At 42.6% G+C, this 13,672-nt stretch overlaps 1 protein-coding gene across 1 annotated transcript in view; it reads left to right on the forward strand.

Annotated features, from left to right (window-relative positions):
* The window catches only part of ANOS1 (anosmin 1), a 182,646-nt gene that overhangs the window by 24,999 nt on the left and 143,975 nt on the right, over positions 1 to 13,672 (forward strand). Inside the window, exon 2 of the mRNA XM_081792890.1 lies at positions 10,112 to 10,159. Coding sequence (XP_081649016.1) covers positions 10,112 to 10,159 — 48 coding nt within the window. The remainder of the gene's footprint in view (positions 1 to 10,111; positions 10,160 to 13,672) is intronic.

Below are 13,672 nucleotides of genomic sequence, written 5' to 3' on the forward strand. Positions count from 1 at the left end.
TCTGCAGCTCACCTGCTGTTTCCTGTCGATCCACCTTCCTCTTCTGCACGGGAAGGGCTCGCTTTCCTGTGGCTCTTGAGTCCTGCCACTACGTGGTTAACTTCTTCAACACCCTCACCTTTTTCAAAAATTATGCCTCATATCTACTTGGCTTTTTCCAAAAGCCTCTCAAGTGGAGAAAACTCATTCTCTCCCCCTGCACATATATGGGAAGATGATTGGTTTTCACAGGTTGTGTTAGTCATGAAGCATATGCTAAGCTCTCGAGATGTGAGCTCACGTCACCGTACTGGGTGACGTTCCCAGGATCACCGCCTCAGGGGAGTGAAGGACACAGCATGGGGCAGGAGTTGGGCTGTCATGCCATCTGTGGCCACAGCCTCAAGTGGATACCATAGCATCATCTGGAGCTGCAAGTGCCTCGGATGTTACTGTGAATGGGACAAGGGGGTTGGTCCTTTGTGGCCCAGCATCAGCCAGTACTCCATGTGGGACTCTCCCGGAAGCAGTGTGGCCTTGGGTTAGGTAACCTCTCCCAGCAAGTAGAGTTTATGGGAGGGGAAAGGAGGGGTTTAGGTAATACCCATCAGTACTCGACACTCCCAGTAGGCACATTGATCTCGGTTCTGGGGTTGTAGGGACATCTGGGTGGTGCAGGAGAGGATTCACTACAGACAATTACTGTTTTGTGTGACAAAATTCTCCCTCTGGGGTAGAAACAGCTCCAAGCATTGGCACCCATTGGACCTATCATCCTCTAGAACTCTTTTCTACCTTATACTTTTTAAACTACACTTTTCCTTCCTGAGCATAAACACTTAACCATTTTCATGCTTTTCTTTGGTTTCTACAACTGCTCTGTGTCTTTCATCACTAGGCCTTCGTTCCATAATCCCTCAAAGTCGGACAATCTGTTGGCCTAGCGTTGACCACGTGTGTCCCATTGTAAGAAACATTTAGGGCATCTGTCGGTCTACAGATTCCAGGGTCAGATCGAGATCTACTGAGTCAGTCCCGGAGAACCGCAATGTCTAACAGATTCCGTGGGTGATTCTTTGTACCAGCAATTTTGGAAGCATTGTTATTACTGGTCCTTCCCCTTTTAATTTCCTGGGTAGTCCTGTCTATATGTACTTTCCATACGGGAGGCCATCGAAACTCACACTGAGTGTCCTCAGTGGACCTCCATCCGGTCACTGATAACACCTCACTGCTTAGAATCGCAGGCTACTGTCTGTAACATGTGGATCGGTTTCAGAAGTCCTTCACTAATCGTTTCCTGAAAGCAGACTGGGGAAGGCAGGGGTAGCCTGCCCGAGAGTAACTCTCAAAGACGTGTCAGTGTGGCAAAGACAAGGAATGGGTAGAGGGCCAACATAAATTTGTATGAGATTTCAGTGAATCTAAGAAGCCATGGATGGAACATCTATTTTTATGCAACCCCAAGAAACAAACATTGTACTAAAATCATGACACAGGCTCGGAGATGGTCTTTGTTAAAAGAAGCATCACTGGGTCACACTAATATCTTGTTGCTTTGTCATACGTTCTGTCTGGTCCGGGAGGTTTGGTAGTTTCTTCTGTGTCCATTTGCACTTTTTTGTTCATCTATCGGTAATCATGTGGCACACCTCCTTCTGTGTCCCATTGCTTCAGTCCTGTAACGTATTCGTTACTAGTGGCAAGAAAATAGGACAGTGCAGTCTTGTGGCAGTGAGTCTTACCTGCACTCCTTCGTTCTGTGTACACCACAATTTTGCCTTTCAATGCCCAATCATTGTCTAATTACATTCATCTCATTTTAAACGGCAGTTAAACCCAACATGTGTAGAACCAACAACGTACAGAACTCAGTGTCATTGGTGACAGTAAGCGCAGCTGGGACCAAGGTCACGTTCATGGAATGTTGACCACCACGTCACGGCTGCTACCAGGCCAACATTCACGGCGTCACACCAAACTACAGTTGGGGAAAGCGCACCCTGACTTTGGGGACAGTCTGGCGGTGCATCTCAAAGAAGCACAGTGTCTCACAGCTTTGCCTCAGGCTGTTGAAGGGACATATTCTACATCCAACAAGCTGGATCCTGGGCGTTAATCTGCTTCTAGAACTCATTGCCCTTTTCATTTCTGCCAATCTTTCTTTCTGTGCTTTGTCTCGAATTCCCGTGGAATACAGCAAGTGTACCTGGGGCCCCATGTTAGTGGGGACCCCGTGTCCCAGACTGGACAGTACTGGTAGTTGCCATGGAGACTGAGCTGAAGCTATAGAACTGAACCTAGCATCAAAAGTTCAGATGCTGCCACGTCCCCACTCAGACAACTGCTGAAGGGACCACTGATATGCAGCCCACTGAGCCGGTGGAGGTCCCCACGCCAGTGGCTTTTCGTGCAGTGATCTTAGTGCAGATTTCCCTGTGCCTTTTGATGCCAAAAAATAATTTCTGCTTGTATATTTATATTATTTTATATAGAAAGAAGTCTTTATATCTCAGGTTTATGCCCAGAGACTCAATATGCCATTTGCTCTGGCCTCTTTGGATTCTTTCTGTCCTCCTTCCCTGCTCTGTCCCCTTCCTTCTCCCTTACTGCTCCTTCTCTTCTCCTCTTCCCAGTCTTGTCTTTCTCAACATCACTCACACACAAATGATTAAAGTCAGGAAAGCTTCGAAGAAGAAGAGGAAGAAGAAGGAGGAGGAGGAGGAGGAGGAGGGAGGAGGAGGAGGAGGAGGAGGGAGGAGGAGGAGGAGGAGGAGGAGGAAGAAGAAGAAGAAGGAAGAAGATGCAGGTGTGGCTGACCACGGTGCCCACCTTGGGGAAGGTGGGCGGTTGTCCCTACACAGTAAACATGACAGGTCTGCCTGGCGGGACTCACCACTTTAGTCCACAGGCATGTGTTTACCTTCTAGAAGAGCCGAAATGGCGATTGGCGAGAGGTTCCTGGAATTGGAGGAACTCACGCACAATTGGCACGTGAAGTAAACATTTCAGAGTGATGAATGAGAAGGAGGGAAGGAGACTGACATTTATAGGGACTGTTCTTTATTGCTCAGGTCTCCCATCAACAATGCTTTCGGTGTTCAATTTATAGCAGGTACTCTCTTCTCACGCTTCCCTTGCTTTGTAAAACGAGTCATTTACTAAATTTTAGTTATTACCTTTAATGCTCCCTCTAAACCTCCTTACGGCTGGATTTATTTCAGCCTAAGTCATTTATTCTGCCTTGAAATCTTCCAAGGTTTTATGTGATTCCATGGAGATGGCTCATCTTAGTGGAGGTGTCTCTGGAAAATAGAAATATGGCTTTAGACAATACATCTCTGAAATCTTAACTGTGGCAAGAATGCATCAGTAACTAGCATATCCTTCCGGAGATTAAACTTGGTAGACTGATGTTTGAAACGTCCTAAGAAAAACCAGTCCTCTGATCCCCTGGTGGGTCCTACCATTCTCATAGGGACACTAAGGAGTAAAAATTCTGTCTTGATCTGATAGTCTCCTACATGTAGAATCCTTTGGAATATTCCTTGTCAAAATTCATAGTAAAATGTTAATAAAACGTAATGTTTTCCCATATGGCATAGTCTGGCACTTGGCTGTTCTATAAATTTTCTTTAGATAACTTTAATTACATGCGTCTGTAGCAAGATAATTAGCACGGTTATGTCTTAAATAATTTATATTTTATACTGCATGCAAGCTTTGGTTCCATTTTTAATATTGCCATGACGAGTAGAAACAGAATAATGAACCCACTTCCTAAAAGCACCTGTCCAAGAAGGTGAAAAATTTGTTCAGTTCAGTCTACTCATTTCATCCTTTTTACCTCCTCATGACCTAATGATTAAAGTGTAAATTTTTTGTACGACTCCTTATCCATTCGTTTACTTATTTCATCAGTAATAATTGTTAAGTTTGTGAGGGAGCCAACTGTAAGGAAGAGATATAGACAGACTGTGTCTCTAATGTGTTCTCATTGCATGAGTGTGTGTAACAGGGGGTCTGTGATAGTCAGGGTGTAGGTGGTCAGGGAAGGCTTCCTCAAAGAAGTGGCATTTGCAGTGACCCGAAGGACACACGGGGTCTGGCTTGGCGGAGGCACAGGTTCCTGATGGAAGGTTCTCATTCCCAAACAAGCTGCAGGGTGTGAAGAAGTGACACCCAGACAGTGTGGCCAGGCATGCATTCCAGTGCTGGGCATTTGGAGAGAGGTACATTGTGTATGGCCAAACGTTGTTCTACAGAATTCAGCTCAATGTGAGATATTTGTAGAATCCAGAGAGAATTTTTTGAGAGGGAGTAGGGGATGAAAGGCCATCGATTTACTGAGAGTAATCCATAACATTAGAAAGAGATCCTACATACGAACAAGTATAAACACAAAGCTCTCTTTTTTTTCCTATCCTTTGAAGTAGACTTTTTTAAAGTTTATTTATTTATTTTGAGAGCGACAAGAGCACAAGCAGGGGGGAAGGGGAGACAGAGGGAGGGAGAGGAGAGAGAGAAAGAATCCCAACCAAGCTCCACACTCTGAGCATGGAGCCCTATGCGGGGCTTGAACTCATGAACCATGAGATAATGACCCAAGCTGAAGTCACATGCTTAACTGGCACCCAGTAGATTTTATTTTTTAGAGTAGTTTTAGGTTCACAGCAAAACTGAGTAGGAAGTACAGAGGTCTGTAGACTTCGTGCTCCCACATATGGATAGCCTGTCCTATGATGAACATCCCTCACCTGAGTGGCTCATTTGGTTAAGGGTCGGACTCTCAATCTTGGCTCAGGTCATGACCTCACAGTTCGTGAGTTTGAGCCCCACATCAGGCTCTGCCCTGATGGTGTGGAGCCTGCTTGGGGTTCTGTCTCTCCTTCTCTCTGCCCCTCCTGTGCTTGTGCTCTCTCTCAAAATAACAATAAAAATAAAAAAATAGTTCAAGCCACATAAATGCATCATCCAATGTCCTTCTGTTACATTATCTTTTAGCTGCTGTGAAATGTGTGAGAAAGTTCCAAGTATATTAACAGTAGAAAAGCACATCCTTATGATAACAAATGAAATTAAGTATATTATTCCATGGTTCAAATTAATAGGAAATTATTCTGGATTAAAGTGAATTCCTAAATTTTAATCCATGCCTTCATTTTATTTTTTACTTTTTAAAAAAATTCTATTTATTTAAGTAATCTCTACACCCAGTGTGGGGCTTGAACTCACAACCCTGAGATTAAGAGTCACAGGCTCTTCCGACTAAGTCAGTCAGGCTCCCCTCAATGTTTTATTTTAAAAAACTTAACAATGAGGGGTGCCTGGGTGGCTCAGTCAATTAAGCATCTGACTTTTGACTTTGGCTCAGATCATAATCTCACAGTTGTGAGATTGAGCCCCGTCAGGCCCTGCATGGAGCTGACAATGGAGCTTGCTTCAGATTCTCTCTCTCTCTCTCTTGGGCTCATTCAGTTAAGTGACAGACTTTGGCTCAGGTCAGGATCTCAGGGTTTGTGGGTTCAAGCTCCACATCAGGCTGGCTACTGTCAGCACAGAGCCCGACGTAGGGCTTGAACCCACGAACCCTGAGATCCTGACCTGAGCAGAAGATCCTTAACTGACGGAGCCACCCAAGCTCCCCCAAAAACTTGTGTTTAATATAAGAACAAAATTGTTAACTGAAAGTCACAGTTTGTAGGGTTGAATGGCAAATGTTTGGTCCATAGTGGGTTTTCTGGGATAGTTTCAATTTCAAATGTTCCATACTGCCGTTGGACAATGGCTTAGTGCTGTGTTTCTGAAATGGAAAATTGATTAGTCCTTGTTCCACACCTACACCTGTTTGTGTTAAGGAAAATGTGTGGGATCTGTTCTCATTCTCTATTCTTTTTTCAAATGGTTGTATCTCGATAGCTAGTTTTCATTTATCTTTATCCTTGTGGGTTGTCTTTGAGGGAACGAAGTGTTTTCTTTACCTGAAGCTTTTGAAGAATTATTTTTCTTTAAGGAGAAAAAAAATCAAAAGGCTAGAAGAGACTTTGAAAATGTCATTGAAATAATGTCTGGGTGCAGTTGAGTGAACTTGTATAAACTCTTTGAAAGTTGGATTGACTAGCATTCATGTTTGATCTAGTTAAACCAATAAAATACAGGATGTAATCTTTATATAATTACCAAAGTCCCGCTGTCTGATCCTACCTGGAGGTTACAATAATGATTCAACAGGCAAACGCCTTTCTTGTCTGATGTACTTTGACTCTTTATCTTTGCTGGCTTTAACCCAGAACAAGACTTGATTGCCAATACTGTATTTTATTTTTGTTGTCAAGTGGCTTAACTGGGGAAGGCTATTGTAATCTGACTAAGAACTTCCCCTGGGGCGGGTTGTTGAAAACTACTGGATTCTTGTATTTTTCCATTGCTCTCCTGCTCAAAGAGCATCACAGGTAAGCAATGTAGGTGGATGGTAGTGTGTGTGCACCTGGCTGAAACACAGTAGCTGGAGTTAAATCAGGGGTTTACCCACATCCTTGATGCCATTAGGCAGGGTTTTTAGATGTTCTTTGTAGAGATAAATAGAATGCCAAAGGCTGATTGATAAAGGCAAAAGCACAGAACAGCTGCAAAACCTTTACATGGGCGGGGCGGGGGGGGGGTGTTTTAAGAAAAACAGGAAACTTAAAACCCCAAAAGGAAATGTAGAGACACATATCTATGTGTGTGCATGTTTGTGTGTGTGTATAGAAAATTTTTTCATGGAGCAAACATCATGCATAAAGTCAAAAGGCCAACGATCACTGGAAAATTTCTACAACACCTATTATAGACAAATGATTATTCAATCTAATTGGCCCTCGTAGCTGCTACAATGGCTATGGTTAAGCATTCAGAAAAGAAATGGTAAAATGCACAGACTGTTCACTCTAAAGGAAATACAAATGGCTGAAGGAAATTAAACCAAAAAGAATACCATTGCCCAGTCATCATATTGGCAAACATGGCAGGATTGTTACCATCCAAGGAGAAAAACATGACGGGCTGCCTCTTCTGAGCCTCACTAATAAGATTGCATTGGGTTATACAGAGGAACTGGGAGATTTTAAGTACAGGATTACTCCCTCCTGAAAACAATAATCGTGGCAAACAAAGTAACGTCAATCATAATGGACTTTTTTCTGACCTCTAACTCCGTGCCAAACATTTTGCTCAATACTTTATGTGGATTATGATTTTAATCTTCTTAAGCATTCTAGGACATACTGTCTTCAGTGACAAAAAAACCTATTATGACCAAAATGATCTTTCATGCTTGCTTGCTATTGCCCCAAATATTTCTGTATAATGATAGTTTTTCAATTTGTGATTAGTGGGAAATTTTGCTTAAAATGAAAATGCCTTGGTTGAGGAAATGCATTGATGTTAATTCCCCCCGAATGTAAACAGCTTAGCAGATAGGCTCTGTGACTATTAGTTTTTCTGTAATTTTGACAGGTGTATGGGCCAATACCATGGGGAGCACTGGGTTTCCGCATGGTGCCAGGCACTAGAGGATGCATTTGCTGGGCAGCCAAATGCAGTCTTTGCTGGAGTTTTGGTGTTTTGTTGTTGAGGTCTGGCCATTTTATCTATAGTCAAAGGAAACAAAAGGAAACTAGTCAAGGTGTTGTAGGTACACGACTTGTCCAATCCTCTCCTTTTTTTTTTTTTTAACCGTCTGACATGTAGTACATAACAAATTTTATTTCCAGCAATAAGTCCAAATCCACTGTAATCTGCATTCTATCTGTTTACCCAACCACCCCTCCTATTCTCTGCTTCAACCCCTCAATCTGATCTGCTGCTTCTGGAATGTACGATACTCAGGACCATCCCAACCAATTCATTCCTGTCCTTCCAAGGTTCTGAGTCTGGAGATTTCCTTCAAAACGCTCCATAAAAGTCACCCTTTGTTTAGCTAAACCTTTACCCATTGTGGTGTGACAACTGTGTTTAACCATTTGCTTCATGAATGTGGATATTTTACTTGGCTTCTTTGAATCCCAGTTTCTTGACTTTAAAAATGGGTAAATGAAGTTTATGTCATTACGTGGGATGCCTGGGGAGGCTGAATATGGCAAACACCAAAGCAAGTGCCTGCTGTGTAGATGTGGTCATTAGTACGATAGTATTATTTATTGATAATAATCCTGTCAAAGGCATATTACCCGATTGGTGTTACCGTATCAGCCAGGCAGCAGTTGCCATGCTGACTTTGCAGCCCCAGTGTCTCTCACGTGACTTTTGATGGAAGCCGTCTCTGTGAGAATCAGGAGCTGGTCCATTTGCTGGTGTGAAGCATTGAAGCAAAGAGGAAAAAGGAAGCCCTGTCTCTGGGACCACAGTCTAGTTTGGGAGCTGACTTAAATAAAAGACCTATATCCTAAGACAAGAGAGGATGGGGTACATACTTCTCTCCAGAGCAGCCCAGCAAATGCAGAAGCAGTGAAGACACCCTTAGGTTCTCCAGAGGTCCTCCCCATCTATCCAGGAAAAGAAAGACTTAGAAGGGACCGGGGTGGAAGCTGGGCCAGGTCAGTAGGGGGACGGGTAGGTTGATCTTAGTTTAGCTGAAACTGGAGGTACATTCTGGGATCTGGGGATGTAAGGCTGCCGAGGAGAGTTAGGGCCATATGATAGATGTAATAGCTAAAGCTTTAACGTGGGGCTGAGGCCTTTTAGCACGATGATCTGAGCCTAGTGGAAGAAACTTTCTGATCCCATAGAGATGAGATTGACTCAGTAGGAATCCTAGATTATGAACATGTACTATTGGACATAAGATATATTGAGACAGATTATTAGGAGCAGAAGAGAAAAATGTGGTATATCCGTACAATGGGATTGGACAATAAAAAGGAATGACGTATGGTTTTTGTGGCAATATAGACAGAGCAAAAATACCATACCGTTTAGCAAAATGTAAAACATGATGCCCAGTGAAAGAATCCAGACACAGAAGGCCACATGTTGTATAATCCCTTTTCCATGAGGTTTCCAGAATCAGTCTGTAGGAAAGGAAAGTAGATGAGTGGTTGCCAGGGGCTGGAGGGAGGGAGATGGCGGAGTGAGTGCTAAGGGATACATGTTTCTTTCTGGGCTGGTGAAAATGTTCCAAAAATAGATAGTGGTGATGGTTGCACAGCCTTCTGAATATACCTTTTAGTATTTAGAACATACTTTTTACTACAAACCGCTGGTTTCTATACTTTAAAACAGTGTGCTTTCTGTGTCTACGTTATATCTCCATGAGCTTGTTATAAAAGGATTTTTAAGAAGATATATTGATTTTCTTTTCTCTGAACTGAGCGCCAATGTAATACTAATCTATGAATAGAATATGATGTTGTCAAAATTCAAAGTTTAGAGATTCAGACAGAGGAAATGGACTTACTTGATGTCATACCCAACCGTGAACTTCCAAGAGCTGGAGGCCACGGCATCTAAATTATGGGGTGGTGGCGTTTACTATCTCTACCAGCTACCCCAGTCTAACACACACGCACATAACCTATCCCAGCCAAAGGAGGAGTCGTGACCAAGATGCCAGTCATGTGGAGTAAGAGATTTCCCAGAAGAAATGCTAACGTTAGAGACAGTAAACTGTAGTCCTAATCTTTGTTCTGTACCGAGTGAATATCAGGCCGTGCTAACTGGCGTGTGGGTATTATTTCATTTCCTTATGCCAGTGACCTCACGCATGGCATATGGTTATGTTTTATAGATGGATCAATTGAGGTACACGGATAGTAAATCCCTTGTCCCCCCGTCACACATCCAGTGACAGGGAAAGAGAAGGCTTTTCAGTGAGGTCTGACTCCCAGGCAGCCAGCAGGAGACATGGCTCAGACACTTTTCCTTTTAGGCAGCTTGAAATCCTCATTAATTTATATGTCTTTGTTTCTATCATGGGGTCAGGGCCAAAATTGGACTTACATTAGAAGCGCACTTTCTATTTTGGGAAGAGAGAATGATAGGAGGGCAAAAACGGGTCTTTTGTTAATGATAATATTGAAAAATGAAATTCACACTATGTAGCCATGAGTTAGAAAATTATTGAATGAGCCAATATTTCTTTTTCTTTTTGCAGAACAACGGTTCCCTGGTTTGGTGTCAGAATCACAAGCAGTGTTCTAAGGTATGTTCCCTACAACTGTATCCGTGTTGTCTACAACTGTATCCGTGTTGTTAAAAGCGTTTAATTTTGGAATGATTGTGGAGTCACAGGAAGTGGCAAAGACAGCAGAGAAGGTACGTGTACTGTTCATCCATTCCCCACCAAATGCTTACGCTTTCCATGTTTGTAGAACACCATTAGAAGCAGGAAACCGACACGGGTGCAATGTATGTATATCCGTCTGTGACTTTTCATCACGTGCAAATTCAGTTCAATCAAGATACCTGTGGCGGTTCTTCTGTATGTCGCCTTATTTCTCTGCTTGTACCTTTTTCAATCCAAATAAATTTTAAGGAGAAAACATCTTCTGGTTGGAACCAGAAGGTTTACTGCATCCTACCTACCCTTACGTGATTTTGTACGTAGTTTGATTTGCAGGAATTTGCAATACTGTCATTCATAAGGAATGCACAGTTGGTCATTCAGATGACCAAAATATACTTTCCATATATTTGATCTTTCTCTACGGTTCTTGGCTCACAGTTCTCAAAACCTTGGAATTTTCTGAGCAGTAAGAGCAATGGGAATGTCTTTTGTTATATTTGGTCTCTTGTCCTCAGTTTCTAGAATCCTTTCAGAGCCCTACAGGTGAATGGGTGTCCACCCCTTACCATCATAACGACCCCTGGCCATCACAGTGGGGTTTATGTGAATGACGTGACTTTTGGAACACGTCTGAGGATGGGGGCTCATTGCTAGGGGAACCCACTCTGAATAGAAGGTTGGAACTTCCAGCATCCCTGCCCCTGATTGCCAGGGAGGGGAGAGGGCTGGAGGCTGAATCAACCATCAACTGCCAATGATTTAATCAATTTTGCTTAGGTTAGGAAGCCTCCATTTAAAAGCAAAAACAAGAGGGTGTTCGGAGAGCTTGCAGGCTGGTAAACACGTACAGATGTAGATTTGGGGACAGGTGATGTACCCGGAACATCATCGTCATTTCCCTGTGCGTTGCTTTGGGCTTCGGTTCCATCTGGCTGTTCCTGAGTTAACATCTGTTTATAATAAACCCGTCTAAACTGATTAATTACTAGTAAGTAAAGTGATTCTCACGTGTCCTGGTGAGCCGCCCGAGCAAATGAATGGAAACCAATGAGAGGGTCAATTGGACCCTCCCATCTACACCAGGTCAGTCAGAAGCACAGGTGACAAGGGGACTTGCCAGGTTGGCATCGAAATGGGTGTGGGGGCATGGAGGAGGGGTTGGGGAGCAGCCTCCTGGGACTGAGCCCTTAACTGGTACAATCTGATACCGTTGCCAGGTACATGGTTTCAGAATTGAGTTAAATTGTAGGACACTCAGCTGATGCGGGAACGTTGGTGAACGGCTGGGGTAAACTGTCCCCCGACCATCCACACGCAGGTTGGAATTGGTTGCCGAACATTTAGAATTGCTGGTTAGTTTGATCCTTTAAATTCAAAAGTGTCTTCTCCATTTTTGAGTATTCCTTCCTGTACACACACACTCTGAAGTTGTCATTCATACATTTCATAGCATACATTTTACCTCAATCCCAAAACATCGCAAATTAAGAAAAAAAAAGAATATATATGTATTTGTAATATGTAGTATATAAATGAGTAAAGTTTACTACTGGCTAAAAATATTGGCAACTTTGGGATCATAATAGTGTTTGACGAAATTTATGTCATAAACATTACTTAGACCAAAAATTGAAACAGTCCTTTATTGTATAACTAAAATTTTATCTGAGCCATACATAATACTGAAATAGCATATTTATGAGGAACACGATTATTTTGAGAAGTCTTTCAAACACATATCTCACAGTAAATGATTGTACAATAATATTCCTAAGCCAAGAACTTTATTATAATGATAACGTTCCAACATCCATGCACACGTTATATCATGGAATACATGTGACTATTATTACTCAAGATAGAACAGAATTCTTAGGTAATGTGAAATAATCTGGTGAAAATAAGCTTTGCTTAGCTCTGACTTGCTAAATCTTGGGCAGAAATGAAATGTCTGGTTTGGGCACTGTTCCTCTTTTTATGTAATAACATAAACATTTGTTCTGAGAAGACATTTTCTGGTGTCTATTATATTAATTGTTCTTTAGTTGGAATGTTGGGTAACTTGTTTATGTCACGATTGCAGGGAAGTATGTGTGTATATAAACATAGAGAGGAAGAGAGAGAGAGAGATGATGCCGTGATGCTGATAAAGTCTCCTAAGTACTGCTTTTGTCCAGTTTTATATTAGTTGAGTATTACACGAATTGCCAGCATTCTCTTATTTAAGCTACCCCTTTTTTCCCTATTACGTTAAAAAAAAGTAGTTCTTTTTTACACACTTCAAAGAAATTTGAATGGAAAAGTTCATTTCAACTCTTTTTTCTTTTAAGTATCCTAATTAAAGACCCTTCGCCCTGCCAGGACAGCAGGTTGTTAAACCATATCTTGTTATCGAATGATCAAGGCTGACACGAGAGACTGAATTTCACAAGCAGAGAAATCAATTTCTTTTTGCCTGAAAGCAAGAATGCATTAATAAGTCACAGCTAACCCCACCAGCAACTTTGGAATATAGTACAAAGCTGACATAAGTTTAAGGGTTGTCTTTAGTCTGAATCTTTGGGAATGAATCTTACATATTAATCACAGTCTATCTCCTTTGGAAATTTTCACCACTGGGCACGTTTGCAGATAATTACAGTTTGCATTTCTTTTGAGATTTGTGGAGCCTATGTAGTCTTTTCCTCTTAATCTTTAGGTTAATGAGGTAAATGGTGAGTGATAGTAACTCCATTTTACAAATGGGAAAATTCAGGCACATACATATTTGATGACAGTCCTGGAATCACTCACCAAAGGGGTAGATGTGTTCCAAAGTTTAGAACGCTGCCTTCTGCATCGTGCTAACAGAAAGGAACAACTTCAAAACCAATTTTGAACAAATATTGGGACTGAAGAGTAAGAAATAACACCCAGAAGTAATGATGATAGACAAGGTTTACATAATGTTTTATAGAAACCACACATGCTCATCATTTCTGCTTACCGTCTGCAAATATGGGCTCTTCCTCCGATCTCAGTGCCCCCACCCCTGCCCCTGGTCCCTGTGCCATCATCTCTTGCCTGGACCAGTCCATGAACTTCCTGTTGTGTCTCCCAGCCTCCTCTTTTGCCTCCGTGTAGTCCCCACAGGGCTGCTGGGAAGACCCTCTACACGTATACGCTGAGTCATGCTGCTGTGTACCTCACACCTTCTGATCTCTCTCCATCTTGCTCAGACCAAAACGTTGGCCCTGTGTCTCCAACTGTCCCCAACTTCATCTCCTCCTACTTTACAGCCCTTCGAGGTTGCTCTCCTCTCCCCACAGAGCTCTCCTTCCTCAGAGAGACACCCAGTTCACCCCCACCCCTCATTCCCATCTCAGCCTCGCCTCCCCAGATCACCCCCGCCATTTGCATGCTTCATTTACACCCTAACGTGGCCCCATG

This window comes from Panthera onca, chromosome X (genome assembly GCF_046562875.1).
Source record: "Panthera onca isolate mPanOnc1 chromosome X, mPanOnc1 haplotype 2, whole genome shotgun sequence".
NCBI lineage: Eukaryota > Metazoa > Chordata > Mammalia > Carnivora > Felidae > Panthera > Panthera onca.